Source organism: Rhinolophus hipposideros (genome assembly GCF_964194185.1).
Source record: "Rhinolophus hipposideros genome assembly, chromosome: 1".
Classification (NCBI taxonomy): domain Eukaryota; kingdom Metazoa; phylum Chordata; class Mammalia; order Chiroptera; family Rhinolophidae; genus Rhinolophus; species Rhinolophus hipposideros.
Window position 1 is genome coordinate 18900743 of NC_138047.1, and position 20867 is coordinate 18921609.

The window sequence follows — 20867 nt, forward strand, 5'->3', positions numbered from 1 at the left end:
TAGTTCCGGCAAAGGGGAGGGAGCTGTGGAAGCAGGACCAGCTGTGGTGGTGGTTGCCACCATTGCTCTGGGCTACCTCTCACAACTCACCCCGCTCCTGGCCCCACCTATCTGGGCGGATCCCTGCAGAAGTAAACAGAGCTACTGAAACATATGGGCTCTGAATCTGGTGCAGGAAGAGCTTTGGAACTTCAAAAGCTCTCCGCATCCCCACAGGGAAGTGGAGCCCTATGACCCAGGTGAACTGTTAACAGAGGAGAAGCCCATTTCCCAGGGAATCCCCCCATTGTGTGAGAAGCTGGAATAGTGCAGAGAAAACTACTGTGTGAGAGAGGAAAAAAAAGGCTGCGGTGAAAGACAAAATAAAACATTCTACCCCCAAAAATTGAGAATATTTATACATAAAGACACGTGTGCTCCAATGTTCATTGCAGCTTTGTTTACGATGGCCAAGACATGGAAACAACCCAAATGTCCTTCAATAGATGAATGGATAAAGAAGTTGTGATATATATACACAATGGAATACTATTCAGTGGTAAGAAAAGATGATATAGGAACATTTGTGACAACATGGATGGATCTTGAGAATATAATGCTAAGCGAAATAAGTCAGACAGAAAAAGCAGAGAATCCTATGATTTCACTGATATGTGGTATATAAACCAAGAACAACAAGACAAACAAATGAGAAACAAAAACTCATAGACACAGACAATAGTTTAGTGGTAATCAGAGGGTAAGGGGGTGGCGGGAGGGAGATGAGGGTAAAGGGGATCAAATATATGGTGATGGAAGGAGAACTGACTCTGGGTGGTGAATACACAATGGGAGAATTGTACACCTGAAATCTATGTAATTTCACTAACAATTGTTACTCCAATAAATTTAAAAAAAGATTTCTAGGTTTCTAATAAGTACCTCCAAAATATTTAATGATTAAATTAATTAACCATATATTACATCTTTTAAAAAGATCTATTTGAGATAAAGCTCACAGCATGTGGGTCTTAATCTCCAAAGAGAAGTTTCTAGAAAATAATTTTAAATTTTAATGTAATATTTACTTAGTGTCATTTAGTATGTTATTGATTTGTATCTCATTTTGAGTATTAGTAATAATGATTTAAATAAACGTTATTTATTCTTTTGGAAATAACTTGCTGCATTATTCATTATGATTTATTGTATGTCTTGGGACCACAAAATGTTTCTGATGGGATTAATTTTGGGTTTCATTATTAAAATAGATGAGATGCAGTATGATATATTGGCAAGAGGGCCAGACTGTGAATCAAAAGACATGAGTTTAATTCTTAGCCCGTCCACTTACAATACAATATTGGGAAGCTATTCATATTTTCAGAACTTCAGTTTTGTCATTCATAAACATGATGGTAATATCATAAGGTTAGCTGCCTCTCAGGAGTGTGGGGTGGGGGTTCTACTTTGTAACTAAAAACTAACTATAAATATACATTTGCAGAAAGTATGATGTGATTTAGAGCATTTTACATAACAGGAACCTTTTGTAGAGACATATTTATCTCACCAATTAGCCCACACTTGTGCGTACATGTGATTTTCCTTCTCAGATGGGTTTCCACTCTAGCCACACTCCCACCATACAGATTTTGATGATACTGTGGCTGTCTTAATTTTCTAAAAAAGCTGGCTGCTGATACAGTTTTCAGTAGAAAGGGCAAGCATGTAGGAAAATGCCTTCCGTGGCTATTCTTCTGTAGTCTTCCCCTTTATTGTATCAGAGGATGATGCTTCATTTCTAGATTGGACGTGAGAAAGATTCTTTGAACACAGTATCCTCAAGAAGTAAGTAGCTTGAGTACTGTCTTCTGATTGGGAAATGGCTAAGAGCATTTCTTATTTTGTAATAGATAGCTCTAGTATTTGTTGACTCGGTTTTAAATATCACTGACTGTAAAGTCAAAAGCCCCTTTCTGTCGCTAACTTATTAGTAAAGTTAGATGTGTTATGATTGACATCTTTCAATAGTAAATGAAATGGAGCCAGCTACTATTTGTTGGAAGATACATACCACCTAAACAGAATGTTTTAGACTATCCACATTTTACAATGCACCTTTAATTGGCCTGGGTGGTAATTTGAATGTTCTAGACTAAGCTTAATATAAAGGAAAGAATGGTTTCAAAATGACACAAACTCTGCTTTTCAGGGAAGCCAAAGTAAAAATATAATCATCTTACAAGCATTTGCTCAAAATCTTGTTGGAATAAAGTCACCTTTAATTTCCCATGATAGTACCGGTAGTTGCTCTTTGGATCTAGTATGGTAGTCTTGTTTGACTGAGACTTAGGACCCATCTAGGTCACTGTTGCTTGATGAGTCAGGTGTGGCAGCATAGTCTCACCTGGCCTTCTCTTCTCTTAAGGCTCAGACTGGGAGGGGCGTGAAAACTTTTGAGGCGGGTCAACGGGCTGCCCTTTTTGGGTGGAGAATGTTAGGAGCAGCGACACACTTGTTCATGTGTAATGACTGTCTTAGGGAGGAGGGATCCCTGATTTGTCACATTTGCCAGTTCCTGTACTGCAAATACTCCTTACTGTGGCTAGTTTCAAGCTACCAATGGTTTAACAACCTGCTCATGACATTATGAAAATGTAACAGGCAGGTCTCACAAGCTTCAGTGAGCTAGCTGGAGCATAATAGTATGGAGGCAGGGAAGAGAGAATCCCCACACCCATCCGGTGCCACAAAGAGGGTTGAGAGAAGACATTACTCTCAAGTCTAAGAGCTAGCCAAAATGAGATAGAGAATTCTTGTATTTTTTTATTTTTAAAAGTTAACAGAGAAGATACTGATCAAAATGGCGGCTTGAAGTGAGCCTCTGTAAAGCTCCCCTAGAATTTACAACTAATCGAACAACAATAACTCCACAAAGGACTCCCTGCACAGCAGACAGGCAAGACGAAGAGGCCCACTACTGAATTCACCTAAAGGTGGGAGAATCGCGTGAGTGGGGAAGGAGGGAAGGGAGAAGTGCGGAGACGGAGCCAGGACGCAAACCTAGCTCAGTGCTCCGAGCTCGCTGCATCCCGGAACTACCGCAGCTGCGGGAGAGGGAAGAACTCGGACTGCTAGGGCTCGGCTTATGGCCCACAGGGCTGAGGGGGCAGCATATAGCACAGCTGAACCCAACGTTCACGGCAGACCTCGGAGAAAAGACTGAGGGAAGAAGGCTGAAAATGGTGGTTTAAGCCCTCACTGCCGAGCAGAGAATGGAAGCCTTAGGCACTGAGATTAGCCACCCCCTCTCTACCCTCCCAGAGTTCGCCCCAGCCCCACCTGCCCGGTGCTAGAAGCAGAACAGTAGCAGTGTCAGATCAAAAGAACAGAATATTTGCTGTTCTGAGAACTGTGGACTGCAGACACAGATTAGCAGCCCAGCTAGTTCCGGCAAAGGGGAAGGAGATGTGGAAGCAGGACCGGCTGTGGTGGTGGTCGCCACCATTGCTCTGGGCTACCTCTCACAACTCACCCCGTCCCTGGCCCCACCTATCTGGGTGGATCCCTGCAGAAGTAAACAGAACTGCTGAAACATATGGGCTCTGAATCTGGTGCAGAAAGAGCTTTGGAACTTCAAAAGCTCTCCGCATCCCCACAGGGACGTGGTGCCCTATGACCCAGGCGAACTGTTAACAGAAGAGAATCCCGTCTCCGAGGGAATCCCCCCATTGTGTGAGAAGCTGGAATAGTGCAGAGAAAACATAGCACTACTGTGTGAGATAGGAAAAAAAAGGCTGCAGTCAAAGAGAAAATAAAGCATTCTACCAATAAGTATTGGAAAACAAAAGAAAGATCTCTTCCTATCAACCTGTTGCAGAAGCGACTCCTGTAGATGTCTAGGAAGAGAAATAATAAATCAGTAATTGCCATGAATAACCAAGGCACAAGACAGCTCAGAAAGAAAGTGAAAAGTCTCCAGAAAAGGAACTTGAAGATACGGAAATATGGGACTTAAACAACAGAGAATTCAAGATTGCAGTTCTGAAAAAACTCAATGAGATGCAAGAAAACACAGAAAGGCAATTTAATGAACTCAGAAACACAATCAAAGAATAACGTGAGCAGTTTACGAAAGAGATTGAAATTTTAAAAAAGAACCAAATGGAATTTCTGGAGTTTAAGAACTCAATAGAAGAAATTAAGAATGAAATAATCAGCTTAGGTAGTAGAGTTGACCAGGTGGAGGAAAGAATCAGTGACATCGAAGATAAAAACCTGGAAATGACGCAGATGGAACTAAAAAGAGACTTGAGACTTAAAAGAAATGAAAGAACTCTACAAGAACTTTCTGACTCCATCAGAAAGAGCAATATAAGAAAAACTGGCATACCAGAAGGAGAAGAAAGAGAGAAGGGAACAGAGAATATATTCAAACAAATTGTTGATGAGAACTTCCCAAACTTGTAGACAGAACTGGATCCTTGAATCCAAGACGCAAATAGAACACCTAATCACCTCAATCCCAACAGGCCTTCTCCAAGGCACATTGTATTGAAGCTGCCTAAAATCAACGCCAAAGAAAGAATCCTCAAGGCAGCCAGGGATAAGAAGACGGTAACCTACAAAGGAAAGCCCATTAGATTATCATCAGATTTTTCAGCAGATACTCTACAAGACAGGAGGGAGTGAAACCAAATATTCAAACTATTGAAGGAGAGAAATTATGAGCCAAGTATAATATATCCAGCAAAGATATCCTTTAGATATAAAGGAGGAATACTATTCAGCGGTAAGAAAAGATGATATAGGAACATTTGTGACAGCATGGATGGATCTTGAGAGTATAATGCTAAGCAAAATAAGTCAGACAGAAAAAGCAGAGAACCCTATGATTTCACTGATATGTGGTATATAAACCAAAAACAACAAAAGAACAAGACAAACAAATGAGAAACAAGAACTCATAGACACCGACAATAGTTTAGTGGTTACCAGAGGGTAAGGGGGGGATGGGGGGAGGGAGATGAGGGTAAGGGGGATCAAATATATGGTGATGGAAGGAGAACTGATTCTGGGTGGTGAACACACAATGGGATTTATAGATGATGTAATACAGAATTGTACACCTGAAATCTATGTAATTTCACTAACAATTGTCACCCCAATAAATTAAAAAAAAAAAAGTTAACAGAGGTTATATCTCTCTGACCTAGCCATATAATCCCTTTCCTCCCTTTTCTCTGTGAAATCTTCAGCAGATTCTACATTGATCACTACTGAGGGTGTTCGAAGACGGAAATGGGGTAGTCAACATATAGGTTACTCATTTAAAAGCAGGATAAAAGTTTAAGAAATTAAAAACACATGCACACCCCTTTCATTTCATGCTAAGAAATTGGGAAAGTAGGAAGGATGAGTTGGGGTAATGGATGAAGTAACTGGCTAGCTACTGAGCTGTAATTTGAGAGTTTTCAGTGGATACACTGTAGGAGGGCTAGGCTTTAACACAGCTGTGAATAGAAAGAGTGAGGGCAAGTCAACATTGGGGAAAGTTATTAAGTAGAAGCTATAATCCATGGAATAAGGAAATGTTGCTTTGAATTTATTCAGAGTAGTTTATGACCTCATTACCTTTCACATTTATATTTAAATGTATATTGCCTGGGTTAACAAGAACGGTCAGCTGGTTACACCTGAAATTATGTAATTTCATTAACAATTGTCACCCCAATAAATAAATAAAAAAAGAACGGTCAGCTGGGGATTATGTTAGGTTAGAAATGCTTAGTCCTTAAGGATTCTAGAGGGAAACAAACAGTCTAGAAGGGGAAATCAACATGTAAACACAGAATGAAGTTCTGTTATAGGAATGTTGCTCAAGGTACTGAGAGCACATAGGAAGTAGCAGCTTATTAGCTCTCCAGGGAATTCTTGAAAAAAGCACATTAATGAAAAAGCAAAAGGGGTTAAGAAATACAAGTTGCCAGTGGTGAAAATAGTCACTGGGATGTAAAGTACAACATAGGGAATAGAGTCAATAATATTGTAATAGCTATGTGTGGTGTCAGGTGGATACTAGACTTATTGGGGTAATCACTTTGTAAGGTATATAAATGTCTAATCACAGTGTTGTACCTCTGAAACTAATATAACATTGGAAGTCAACTGTAATTGAAAAATAAATTTAAAAAAAAAAGCATATTCATTTAAATATACTGTAAGTTCATAGTAACTAGAATTTTGAATTTTAGATATTTGATCCTAGTATCTTAATGTATATTGTTTATTATTGTAATTATGTTCCCATGCAAAATACAATTGTTTTTAGCTCAATAATGAAGACTTTGAAAGTTTTTTGAGGTGTAAAGGATGTACCATAAAGTGCAACTTAAGTGTGCAACGTGAAGTCTTGACATATGTATATACCCTCACTCCAATCAAATTGGTGTCTCCAGCAAAGGTGTCTCATGCTTTTTTTTCATCCATTCTTCCCTACCACTGCCCAACCGCATGCCAGCCTTTATTTCCAGGCAACCCCTTATATGCTTTCTGTCACTGTAGATTGGTTTTCATTTTCTGGAACGGAATCTACATTGGGTACTCTTATTTTGGGTTGGCTTTTTTCATTTGGCATAATTATTTTGAGATTGACCTCTGGTTTTGTAAGTATCAAAAGTTCATTCTTTTTTTATCACCGAATAAAAGTAATAATATTCCATAGTATATGTATGCCACAACCTGTGTATCCATTCAACTCTTAATGAACATTTAGATTATTTTCAGGTTTTGGCTGTTAAAAATAAAGCTGCTGTAAACTTTGTGTGGATGTAAGTTTTCATTTCTTTTGAGTAAATACCTAGGAGTGGAATAGCTGACTTGCATGATAAATGTATGTTTATCTTTAGAAGAAAATACAAAATGGCTTTTTGAAATAGTTGTATATTTTACATTCCCACTAGTACTGTATGAGAGTTCCAGTTACTCCACTCCTTGCCAAACTCAGTATGTCTTTTCAATTTTAGCCACTCTGGTGGATATGTAGTGATATCTAATTGTAATTTTAATTTGCATTTCTCTAGTAACTAATGTTGAGCATCTTGTCATGTGTTGTTTTCTACCTATCATCTTGGTGAAGTGTCTATTTAAGTCTTTTGCCCAATATTTAATTGGGTCATTCATCTTATCATTGAATTGTAAGATTTCTTGGATTCAAATTCTTCATCAGATATCTGTTATATAAAATTTTGTTTTTCCAGTCTGTGACTTACATTTTCCATTTCTTTACAGTGTTTTTTGGAAAGTAACCTTTTAATTTTGGTAAAGTTTAGTTATACAAGTGTCTGTTCTTAGTAATTTGTACTTTTGTGCATTGTATGCACAAATCCCAAGGTCATTAAGATTTTTTCTTGTGTTCTAGGAATTTTCCAATTTTAGTTCTTATATTTAGCTTAATGATCCATTTTGAGTTAATATTTGTAGATGGAGTGAGGTAAGAGTTGAGGATTTTAAAAATAGATAATATCCAATTGTCTAGCAACATTTGTTGAAAAGATTATTATTTCTCTATTGAATTACCTTGTTGAAAATCTATGGTTTTGGATTTGTAATCTTCCGTTAATTTATATAGATGTTTTGACATAAATAAGACACTGCTCTTCTCTGATTATTGTAGCACTGTGGTAAATCCTGAAATCAGGTAGGGCAACTCTTCTAAATTTGTTGTTAATTTTTACATTCTAGTGTCTATTCTAGGTCTTTACATTTCCACATGAATTTTAGAATCAACTTCTTAATTTCTACAAAAAAGACTGCTGAAATTTTAATTAAAAGTGCACCAAATACGTAGGTCAACTTGGGGAAAACTGACATCTTGATAAATCCTGAGTCTTCTAACTTATGGACCTGGGATATTGCTCCATGTATTTAGGTGTTCTTTAAGTTCTCTTAGCAATATTTTGTGCTTTTAAATATATAGGTCTTGCACATCTTTGGTCAAATGTCTTCCTAAGTAGTTCATATTTTTGATATTATTATAAATAGAATTGTTAAAACTTTTGATTCAAGTTGTTTCTTGTTACTGTATTGAAATATAATTGATTCATTACTTGTATCCTGAAATTTTGCTATATTATTAGTTCTAGTAGCTTTTATGTAGATTCCTCAGATGATTGTGCTATCTCTGAATAATGATGGTTTGTTTCTTCCTTTTAAATCCAGATGGCGTGATTTCTTTTTCTTGCCTTATTACACTGGTGAGACCTCTTGTACAATGTGAAATAGAGATGGTGAGAGTGGACATCCTTGCCTTGATTCTGATCTTAGGGGGAAAGCATTTAGTCCTTCACCATTAAGTATGATCCAGCTGAAGCTTTTTTTTCTGTAGATGTCCTTTATCAGTTTGTGTAATTTCCCTTCTTTGCTAAGTTTGTTGAGATTTTTTTTTTTTTGTCATAGTTGAATACTGAACTAGGTTAAATGCTTTTTCTTCTTTTATGTATGAGATGGTTTGGTTTTTCTTTTTTATTCTATTATGATGAGTTGTATCAATTGATTTTCAAATAAATCAACCTCCCATTCCTAAGATACAACCCTCTTGGACGGAGTGTATTATATATACTTTTTATATCCTGTTGCATTCAATTTGCTGATATTTCGTTGAGGACTCTTGTATCTATGTTTATGTTTATGAAGGATACTGTATTTTTTTTTTTCTTTTAGTGTCTTTTTCTGGTTTTCATATCAGGGTAACAGTGTTCTTATAAATTGAGTTTGGAGGTATCCCCCTGCTTCAATTTTATAGAACACTGTGTAGAATTGGTATTAATATTCCTTAAATGTTTGATAAAATGCTTCAGTGAAGTCATCTGGGCCTGGTGTTGTCCTTACAGGATGGATTTTAATCACTAGTTCAATTTTATTAGTAGCTGTAGGACTCTTAAGGTTATTGATTTCTTCTTGAGTGATCTTTGGTAGTTTGTGTCTTTCAAGGAATATTCATATTCCTTGAAAGGAATATGACCATTCAAGGAATATGTCCATTGAATCTAAGTTCCTGTACTCTTTGGCATAAAGTTATACTTTTAATGTCTGTAGGACTGCTAGTGCTGCATCCTCTCTCATTGGTCACATATTGGTCATTTGTATATTTTCTCTCTTGTACCTGATCAGTGTGGCAAGAAGTTTATCAATTTTATTGATTTTTTTCAATCAACCAGATTTCAATTTTATTGATTCTTTTCTTTCTATTTTTATCAATTTCTGCTCTTAGCCTCTTTTTTCCATGGTATTATTTCTCGCTTAGATATCTACTTTGTCTGATATGAATATAGCCACTCCAGCTTCATTTTAATTAGTTCTACTATGGTACATCTTTTCCCATCTTTTTAGTTTTAACTTAATTATTTATATGAAATGGATTTCTTGTAAATAATATGATTGGTTCCTGTTTTTTAAAACTTCAATCTGACATTGTTCTCTGCCTTTTAATTGGTGTGTTTAGATTATTTACATGTAATGTCAGTATTCATGTGGTTGGGTCTAAACATACCATCTTGCTATTTGTTTTTTATTTGCCTGCTCTTTGTTCCCCTTCCTCTTTTTCTGCCATCTTTTGGATTAAGTAATTTTATAATTACATGTTATCACTTTTTTTTGGTTTTGTTTGTTTTTATTGGTTGCTTTAGGTGAAAAGTATACATGCTTTTCTTATCACAGTTTACTTTCAAGTGATTTATACCACTTCTGCCCTTCTCTGCTCTTTCTGGCTTTTGTTCTATAGCTGTCATGCATTTATTTCTATGTATGTTTTAAATTTTACGTATGTTATAAATATTGTTATATTTACTTTAAATAGTCAATTATCTATTAAAGAGGTCTAGAAAAATAAGAAAAGTATTTTGTATATATTTGTATATTCACTATTTCCAGTGCTCTTCATTACTTTGTGTCAATCCATTTTTCAATCTGATTTCATTTTTTCTTCTGGCTGAGGGACTTCCTTTAGCATACTTTGTACTGCAGGTTGCTGACATGAATTCTTCCAGGCTTTTTATGTCTGGAAAAGTTCTTTTACCTTCATTTTTTTTGTAAGATTTGCTGATTATGGAATACTTAATTGAGAGTTCCCTCAAATCCTGTTCCATATTTTAATGATATTGTTTTACTCTCTTCTGATTTACATTGTTTTTCACAAGTCTGCTGTAATTCTCATCATTGTTTCTATGTACATGCTGTGTCTTTTTAAAAAACTGTTTAAAATTTTTCCCTGTATCACTCGTTTAAAGAAGTTTTTTAATTATGTGCCTCAGTGTAGTTTTCTTCATGTTCTTTTTGTGCTTTGGGTTTTGAGCTTCTTGGATCTGTGGGTTTGTAGTTTTCATTAAATTTGGAAAATTTTCCACTATAATTTTTTTCAGAAAAGTTTTTCATCTCTTCTTTCTTGCTAGGACCATAATTTCACATATATTAGGCCACTGAGGTTGTCTTACAGCTGAATGATTCCCTGTAAAATTTTCATTCAGTCTTTTTTTCTTCATGTTACATTTTTAATAGTTTCTATTGCTGTCTTCAAGTTTACTAATTTATTATCTGAGCTCTATATCATGAGAAATTTAATGTCTTTTTAGTCTAATAAATGACATTTTAAAAAATTAAACTGACACATTTAGTCTTTATGATGGGATAGTAATTATCCATTTACTATGCTTTTTATGGTATGTTTTGTGTTGGTGACTTAAAATACAATTGTGATTCTCATTGATTTAATTAAATAAGGTATTTGTATCTGGCCCTTCCCTTTGCATTTTCTCTTTAGTTGAGTTTTGTGAGAAAACAATTTTTTTGTTAGTTTGCCTAATGAATCTTGGAACACATAGTACTCTGATTGTTGTCCTGTTTTTAGTATGATCAAATGACTTAAAACCATGTTTTGGTGGTAGATAAAAGATTTCCCTGTACAGGAGAGAACGGTTACAGTCCCATGTCTCTTTTGAAGAGCTACAAATTAAGAGAGACTTGGGTAGGCTGCTGAATGTATATTTCTTCTTTTTGAGCTCAACACTGTCATGCAGAGGGTTTCTGGGTATCTCTCACCATGTGCAACAAGCAGTCTTCACTCCATCTAGAATGTGTCACATCCACACAAAACTTTGGGCTACAGTATGGATTTCTCAGGACACTCAGTGTACTGGATGAGTCTTTGGGCCCATGGAAGTGAGCCACATCTGTTAACATTGGAAGTTTATATGCAAGTAAAACTATTTTTAATCTTTTCTGTGATAGTGCTTTGCTTTGCTTCTCTTCGTATTTAACTAAGTCTTTCAAGATTTTCAGCTTTTCTTAGCTGAGCCAATGGAACAAGGGAAAATATTTTTGATTCATCTTGGCAGCAACATGAATGGAGAGAAATCCAAACTATAGATAAATTTCAGGGACAAAGGAGTTACTTGGTTGATTACCTTCCCACCTATAACAAATACCGCCTTTCAGAGATAACTTTGGAGGATCTGCGTTTTGCTGGATGGGGATAGGGGAGTGATTTTCCTGACAAGATTCTTTCCTATCCCCTTCCTTCCCCACCTCCCTCACCAACATGTACTTTTTCTCCTTGTTAGAGACCTTTGCTCTCAAATAGCTGGCAAGGAATGACTAAGATACCAATTGAAAGAACATTTAAGGGTTCTTTCACCCAAAAGGGTATTTGAATTTTAAATGATAATCCTTAAAAACTAAAGGCTATTCTGTGATTAAAGGAATTAATACTTAATGATGGAATTTCAGGTAGAAGGAGATCTATTGGAAACTAGGATCCTGATCAACTGTACCTCTGTGCCTATAGTTTTTTATGCCAATATACATCTCTCTTAGTTTAGCCCAAACTGGGTTTTTAAAGTACTGTTCAGAATTAAAATTTAAAATGATTATTTTGGGGACATTTTATTTATGTTTCCCAAGGTAAATCTATCAACTTAGACTCTAAAAAAAATATAAACTATATACTTATGGTAAACAGCTATAAAAAATACATTTATTTGCCAATGAGTTAAAGCTAAGGTGAATGACCATAGCATATGAATGTGAGTTGTGTGCTATCACCATTTGTTTGTAATACTAGACTTGACTTATGTGCAAATTACACATTCCTAAACCAACATAATAATTCTTTGCGAATTGTATGTTCCTAGAATTTTCAAAATGGTTATGATATCTATTTATTTCCCTTTCACCTTATTTCAGGAACGATTTAGAGGGTTAAAATGAGTAGACTTAAAAATCAGTAGATTTAGAGCACTTATATATTTGATTAGCAATATGTGAGATCTTTATTTTCTAACTTCATTAACATTTGAATTTTAGGTATTCAGAGGATGACTATCTTCAGATTATCACAAATGTACGGAGCTGTCCATGGAAACGACAAGTAGAAGAACATGAGAATTTTAGGTAAAAATTTTCTTCATAAATAATATAATATAAAAAATGTTTTGTAGGGAAAATAAGCAACATGTTTTTAAAAGAAAAGCACAAGGGGCCAAGTGACAATCAGGTGATTTCATTCTAAGACCCTTTCAGGAAGCACCTGGCACTCCATCCCCATCTCTGATATAGAAATTTGTAATTATGTTACTGGAATTAATTACAAAAACCCAAAGTTCAAAAAGAAAGTTGTTGTTATACTTTTTATTATGTTTTAGAGGGTGTTGCTTCTCTGTACCATTTGTATTTGAGGTTTATTTATTTTATAAATAAAATGTAATGGCATTAAGGAATGTTTGGAAAACACAGAAGGGAAAAATCATCCACAATTCCATCACTTTAGAGCAAAAACTGTGTTCTTTGCTGCCTATTCTCTTACAGCTTTTCTCATTGCCTGTCTAATACCAGCAACATTCAGGTGTGGCATTGCTCCAGGTCATAACCCTGGGAGGAGCCATCAACCTAACAAGACCAGGTGATCAATTGATCATTATAAAGCTATTCTGTGCTTGGATAACTTGGAATCCACCCAGACAGAATAAATTGTGTTAAGACAATAAGCTTCAAGGGTGCATGGATACTTACCTGGCACTGCTTCCCCAATACCTGCTCTTCTGCGCCGCCAGGCCAGTTGTCTCTGTGCTGCCTGGTCTACATTGCTCTGCTTCTTTTTTGGCTCATATTCTGCTTCTTTGCTGTGTATCAGTAGAACTTTTGTTCTGTGCCAAGTAATTTTATTATATTACAATCCAGAAATATATTTTCATTTTTACTGGTTTTGTATTTTCAAAGTTTGTGTTAAGTATTAAGTCTCTAAAAAAAAAACCTTCTATGAAAGAGACTTTGATTTCCCCTAAGATTCTCTAAGAAATATCCATTGCTTGGCTTTCTTTACTGTGGGTAGGCAGCTGTTCTTGTTTCCATGATACCATGGTTCTGCCTGCCCCACCTTCAGTCCGTATATGCTGGAGTCATTGGACCAACTGCCTTTGAGTTGCTGCCAATGAGAGAGGGGTCCTGGTCTATTCCCATTGGGTGAAAGAGTAAATTCCTGCTTGGGTGAAAGCTGAAGATGACTATCTTCCCTCCATTGGGTAGATACTTGGCTGCTGTGACTTCTTGTGGGATACCATTGAGCATCTATCCTGTCACTTCAAGGTGAGGGATGGGAAAGGGGATTCCTCTTTATTCATTTCCAGGATATTTTATATTACACATTCTGCTATAGACTGAATGTATCCCCTCAAAAGTCATAAATTGAAAATCTAATCCCCAATGTGACGGTACTTGGAGGTGAGACCTTTGGGAGATAATTAGGTCATGAGGGTAGAGCCATCATGAGTGGGATTAATGACTATAAAAGAGATCATGGACTCCTTTTTCATACCTTCTACCATGAGAGGGCATGGAAAGAAGACACCGTCTTCTCACTAGACCCCAAATCTGCCAGCGTCTTTATGTTGGACTTCCCAGCCTTCAGAACTGTGAAGATAAATATCTGTTGTTCATGCGCCAGCCATTCATAGTGTTCTGTCAGACCACGTCAAACGGACTAAGACACAGTCCTATTTGAGACTATATTGGAGAGATTAATGACAGGGAGACCAGATAGAAAGTGACACAGGCACCTGTAACTTAAACGGTCAATGATCAATGAATAATGGAAGAGTCTGGTTCAGAGAGACCTTTCTACATGTGCAGGACAGGCAAAAAAGGAAGAGGGAAATGTTGAAGTAACGAGCTATTGAGGATCAATCCAAGATAATTAGCTGGAAAGACTAGATGAAGAGTGACACCAGTAATCAAAATAGTGACAAAGGAGCTTCTACTTCTGGCTCTGAAGTTGATTCAGATCAAGTCTCTGAGAATAATACAAACAAAACAAAGTATACTCAACATCTATTGGAGAGCATTGATGAGTTACCAAGGCAGGGAGAATTTACAGAACTGAGATCCAGAAGAAAGGGAACCTGAGGGAAAGAGCGCACCATTTGGGGCTGCCTTTTCCCACAGGGAACTGGCCAAACTGCAAAAGCGTGGCTGAGAGGCCGAGAGACTGAGCAAAGCTGCCAGCCATCCCTAAAAAAGCCTAGTTCTCTCCGAGACTGAAGCCCAGACTTGAATAATTTCCATCCTCAATCAGTTTTAAGTCTGCCCTTAGTCTAGATGCCTGATAGAAACCAAACTCCATCCTCTCTGGGAGAAGGTAACCTCATTGAAAGCCTTAAATTATCTCTGCAAGTTTTCACACACAATGGCTCAATTTAAAAAAGAATTCTCTTGAAAGGCTTTTTCTTTCTTTCCTATTTTCCTTCTTTATTTAAAAAAAAAGGGAGTCTCTTGAAATCTAAAGCTGCATGAGTGTCACTGTGGCAAACTATAATGGGTAGAAGCTACATAGATGGATGGTCTGCAGACAGAATGGTCGTTTTCCGTTTTGTACCATCACGGTATAAAAAGTGGCTCTGTAACCATGATGACAGCCAATGGCCTATCTGTCCATTCAGGGCCAATTTAAGTAAACATCTGGGACTCTAATAATTATTGCTTATTGTCATCCAAGAGAACAGTCATCATGATATTTATTTACTTGAATATTTATTTTATTATAATGTTCTTTTTATGGGCATATTAATAAACTAAATTAGATAAACCCTCAACAAAAGTATGTGCAATTATATCATAATAAACCGCCCACATTCCTAAATTTTTACTAATATAGCTGGCCGAATCTGGAGAGTTTCTGGCTTATTTATAAAGTGGACATTACAGAAATGTCCCCTATTATTATAGATATCAGGTCACTAAACCGTTTTTTTAATTTATGCACAGCATTTTATACCGAGTTGAAGAAAAGTGAAATGTGAGCTTAAACAGGTGGTAATATTCTTTTAGCAGGAATTTGAAAAGTTACTTTAAATTCTGAAGAATATGAGCAAGTGAATAGTTTGTAAATCCCACTGCAACCTGATTGCTGCAACTTGCAGCCGCCAATACCTAGAGGCTATTTGAAAATGATGGGACTTCTGTGGTCACATGATCTCAAAATAAGAGACCTTTTTAAGAATTAATTTTCTTAATAGGCCACTTGCTAGGAGAGGGGATACATTTTATTTATCAACCAATATTTGTTTAGGGCTTACGATGTCAAAGCACAGGAGACCTCTTCAGCCTGGTATAGGATGGGGCACAAAGTAGGTCTTCAGTAAACAGATATTAAATCAAGGGATGCATGAAAGTAAACAAGAAAAACACCAGGTTTTCTTGCTGACCTCAAAGAAATTGTAGTCAGTTAAGAGAGACAAGACATCAGAGTATGAATATTTATGATTTAGTGTCAAAATGAATGATGTATACAAATACTGTAACATATCAATGCATGATAACCGTGGGGTATGATTTCTTGAACCATTTTGTGGAGAGGGGCAGGACCGAGCTGTGACTCTGAGGATGGGTGTAAAGGGCGGGAGAGACCAATACAGGGGCAGTGAGACCAGGACTAAACGTGAGGAAGTTTCAGGAGCAGTGAACTTGGACTAGAGGGTGCTTGGGATAAAGGGGATACTTATAGGTCATAGGGGTGCCCCTGATGCACAGGGCTCTGATTTTGAGAATAAAGTCCACAAGCTTTCTGTAGATACCTAGATCTTAAGATGTTCTGTAGATACCTAGATCTTAAGATGTTATGCAACATCTTAAGCAGATTGGAGTCTTAGAAGGGAATGAATAGACTGAAGGAAGAACAGTCGGGCTGGTTGTAGAAAGGTGACTGTAGAATGATGAAGATTTAAAACAACAATGATGGCTATCAACATATCAAAGAAGGGACAGTTACTTGACGGTGAGCTTCTTGGGGGCATGGTGTATTTTATTTATCTTTGTCTCTCCAGCGGTCATCGCATAGATGGTACCCAAAAAATAGCTGGAGTACTCGTATCCATGACTGAAGAAATGGCAGGGCTTTGCTTATGATTGCTAGTTTTCTAATTGAAAGAGAAGAAAAAGAAAGCATAGACGACAAATGAGAAATGTTGGGTCTGGTTGATTGGGATAATAATGGTGCCACTGATAAGTAAAAAGATCTCAAAGAGAAATTGCTTTTGAGAAGAGAAGCTCATTCTAGACAGGCTGTGTTTAAGCTGACTTTGGGACAACCAGGTGCAGAAGATGTTTCCTTTTCTAGGATAAATATGAATGTTAGAGAAAATGGACTTTTCTGAAAAAGAAAGGCAACTACTGTTTACTTTATGTCAGAAATATGGTCTTTTAAAAGCCTCTCTTCTCAACAATCTTATCTTCCCCCCACTTAACAGTGTTTGTCCTCTTTTTATAGATTATTAAGCTTTATTCATTCAATACTTAATTATGAGTCTGAGAACTTGTAGCTGAGATTCGTGTCCGTAACTTCTCACAGCCTTTCCCTGGAAACAGCTGAAGCCCATGTCAGTGGTTTCATGAAGACTTTGAAATTATATATGAAATTGTACATGTTTCTTGGAAAAAGATTTCTGACTATCATCAGATTCTCAAGGAGTTCAGGACCCCTTGAATTGAACATAAGTATTTCTAAGAACTCTTTCAAACCTGAGGCTCTATCTACTTTGGGATTTTATTGCTTGTTTCACCTTCCCTGTAAACGTGGTTATCATAAACTTAGGTGTGGCCCTCCCTCAGATTTATCTCTTCCTGTCATCCCGACATTCTAAGTTTCTGTTATGCATTGGCGTTTTTGTGAGAACACAGTTGAACCTAGTTAATGAGGGATTGAAGTAAAAGTTGTAGATGTCCTACCCTCTTCCCCCCAGTTTTTCTTGTTGGCATCTAATTTCAATTGCAGATAGATATTTCAAGTTAAGAATGTCTAGCCATATGCCTTCTGCTTTTAAAATCACTAATTGATCCTATTACAGTTTTTTCCCCAAACATAAGCTGATACACATATAATAATTTATAAAAAATCTACCTGGATTTCAGTGTAAGAAGTTTTTTATGGGATGGTTGTATATTTAACTTTATAAGAAACTGCCAAATTATTTTCCAAAAGAGCTGAGCCATTTTACACTCCCAGAAACAATGTATTAGAATTCCTGTTGCCCCTCATCCTTACCAACACTTGGTATTGTCAGACCTTTTAATTTTAGCCTGACTGTTATCTCATGGTATTTTCAGTTTGTAGATCCCGGATAACTAGTAACATTTAGCATCTTCACATCTTTTTATGGGCCATTCATATTTCCTTTTTTGTGATGTTTCTGTTCAAGTAGTTTACCCATATTTTATTGAATTATCTGAGTTTTTATTGTTGGTTTATAGTTCTTTTTTATTTTTTTATATTTTGACCCCCTTCAGTTAACTAAATTATTGCTCTTCACATTCTTTCCCTCTCATTTTAAGAAAATGATGGATAAGCATTTGCTTGAACTTACATATTTGAGAGTAACATTGATGTGCTTAAATCTAAATTAAGCACAGTATGAAATGCCCTTAAGTCCTCTTTCCTTACTTCCTCTATTTCACCTTGAAAGTTTCTTGTGATGCTCTGGAAACTTCTGGTAAGCAGGTTTTATCCCAGCAGAAAATCTTTGAGCTTCAATAATTACTCTTAGATTCCCTAGGTAACTTACATGGTAATTACTTCATTAGCTTTTGTGAATTGTTTTCTAACTTAAAAGAAATGTATTTGTATGTGTAATCAATTATGAAAAACTAATAGGTACACAAACAACAGTACTTAATTTTCATTTTACTTTCCTTTTCCCCCCCAGAAATACTCATACTATTGTTTTTCAATGGCTTTTGGACCTTCCAATACCATTTGATTTCTTTAGATGTCCTCATGTTTCATACATATGAGTTGAATCCAAAATGACTGAATATTATCAATCACTGAAAACTGAGTGGCAGAAAACAATGCTATTATGTAAATGCACATGTTTATTTTAAGACTCGTGCATGAAATACCTTTCAAATTACTTGTAGGACAGGTGTGCCTGATTACTTTGTTACAGATAACTATTATATGGCAGCGATTTTATTAAATCTAAAATTATCCCCTCAGGTTTTATTAGATTAAAATTTCTTAAAAGTTATTCCTTTGCTTTTTTTGTGTTGGATGTATAAGAAAAGATTCCAATGCTGTATTAGTAGATTCACTGATATTTCTAAAAAAGCAGCCAATGTGCTGCTTTCCTTTTTATTTACACTCCTTAGAAAAAAAATCAGTGTTAAACAAAGTATATTTACATACTGCATTACATGTTAATTTTTTATTACATGACTTTAACATGATTAAAACAGTGCCATTTGATGATTTAGCTTTGTGAAAGCATATACATTCTAAAGATAAATAGATGAATAAGTTACTGTTTTTCAAGAAATCATAAAACTGAGCAACCAAACTTTTTTAACCAACAATGTTTTCAGCTATTTTCTGAACTCTCTCTCCAACAGTAATAGTTATGATTTGATTTGGGTTAGCATTTTGTGATATTACACTTTTTTTTTAATTCAGTCAACACTTACTGAACACTATTATGTCCCAGGCATTTTATTTTGTAGCACAGATTTCTTGGAGAGAAACAAAAATCATCTCTATTAGTGGGCCGTTTTGTTTTTTACAAGACCATGTTTATTTTTCTGATCCTCTGTTCCCCTCCTCCTCATACCCTTTAAATGTTTGCTGTTTATGATTCATACAGGGTGACCATGATGACGGCTCAAAGCGATACATTTTTTTTTTTTTTAATTTAAGAAGATGTGGGCACTTTATGATAGGTGCTTTGGGTCAGTTGTCAGATTGAAAACGCTTCTTTTCCTTGTTTCCTCTGCATCAAGATCATTTTTCACTGTTAATATCCTGTCATATCATCTTATTTGTCATGCCATACAGCATGCCTGTGCATTTAGAGAAGCAACAAAACCCACACCATGCCATGACGACCGCCATATTTAATAATAGAAACTGGCTCTTCTACATTTTGGGACTGTTTCCTCTTTTAATCTTCAGAATATAAAGTTTGTTGTGAAGAATGCATCAAAACTACATGGGATTCATTGATCTTCTAAATTCTATTTTAAAACTTACCTCCCAAGTTATACTCAATAGTAACTATATTGCTGTGTGCTCCCATGTCAGATAAGCCTCCTTCGAGACTGCCTTGCCTTTCAAACCCTCTCTTCCTTATTGCTTTGCTTGCTATAATGCAGCATATGTTCCATTGTTTAAACATTGGTACAATATCTCAGCATATAGACCAGGGGTGTCCAAATTGCGGCCCGCGGGCCAACTGTGGCCCGCAATCCATTGTTAATTGGCCCGCAGCAAATTCCAAAAATATATTTAGTTTACTTAAATAAGCCAGGTGAGGCAATGCGTACTTCACCTCGAGTGAGGGGCCTGGCTGTTTGTGTATTTTACCACAAACGGCCCTTGGTGAAAACTGGTGAAAAAAGTTTGGACACCCCTGGCTTAGACCTTTCTTCAGTGTTTCAACATTGCTCTTTCACTCTGAGTTTACATCTCATTGCTTCCCTGTCCTTCACTTTGATAATCATATCCTTTTATATTTTATTTTACCTTGGTTAAATTCTTATAGTCAAGTACATGAGCTGATCTTTTAGAAAGCGTTGTCTCTCTTCCACCCACACCTTTAACTATAACGTTTCACCTGTGGTCAGCAGTGACCCCACATTGCTAAATCCAAAGCCACTTTCCATTCCCATTTGCTCCACTTCTCACCTCTTCCCAGTCTTCTGAAATTATAGATCATTCCTCATTCCTTAAAAGATTCTCATACTTGGTTTCTGTGTCACTCCACCTGTCCCTTCAGCTCCTTCTTCTTCATCCCCGTATCAGTCCATCCTCAAGTCTGGTTGGTTTTCTGGAGTCTCTCTCTCGAGCCTGGGAATCTCTGCTGGCACGGTCTTTGTAGCATTGCACTGACTATGGTGGCCGGATTGGCTTCATCATGACCTCTCCTTTGGACCTGCACCCTGGCCATCCTGCACCATGCTGGTATCACTTTCATCCATTCTCTGTGCAACAGTTGGTGGATTTTTTTTTTTTTTTTTTTTTTTTGTAAACAGACATTGTACTGCAGTCTGTGGTCACAACCGCTTTCACCTCTATGTCCCTTGCCCCCCAAAATTTGGAATCTATTTTTTTAAATTGTTTTCAAAACCAGAACTAAACTCCCCCAAGACCCTGTGTTTCTGTCCACTACCTACTTGTCCAGCCTCACTGCTCACCACACTTCTTCTGACCGTTTGCTCTACCTGAGTTGGTCTTCCCCTTCATCTAATGTACTGTACTTGCTTCCACCACAGAGCCTTGACAACATGGTCCCTTCCACCTCTCCCAACTCCCCTAGTTAACATGTCCTAATCTTTCAGTTCCCAAATCAGTCATC

General features: G+C 36.6%; 1 protein-coding gene across 3 annotated transcripts in view; it reads left to right on the forward strand.

Annotated features, from left to right (window-relative positions):
* ST8SIA6 (ST8 alpha-N-acetyl-neuraminide alpha-2,8-sialyltransferase 6) overlaps positions 1-20867 on the forward strand; it is a 117721-nt gene that overhangs the window by 71427 nt on the left and 25427 nt on the right. For all 3 annotated transcript variants that reach the window (XM_081046473.1, XM_081046474.1, XM_081046475.1), the window contains one exon: positions 12340-12426. In XM_081046473.1, the coding sequence (XP_080902599.1) occupies positions 12340-12426 (87 nt within the window). The remainder of the gene's footprint in view (positions 1-12339; positions 12427-20867) is intronic.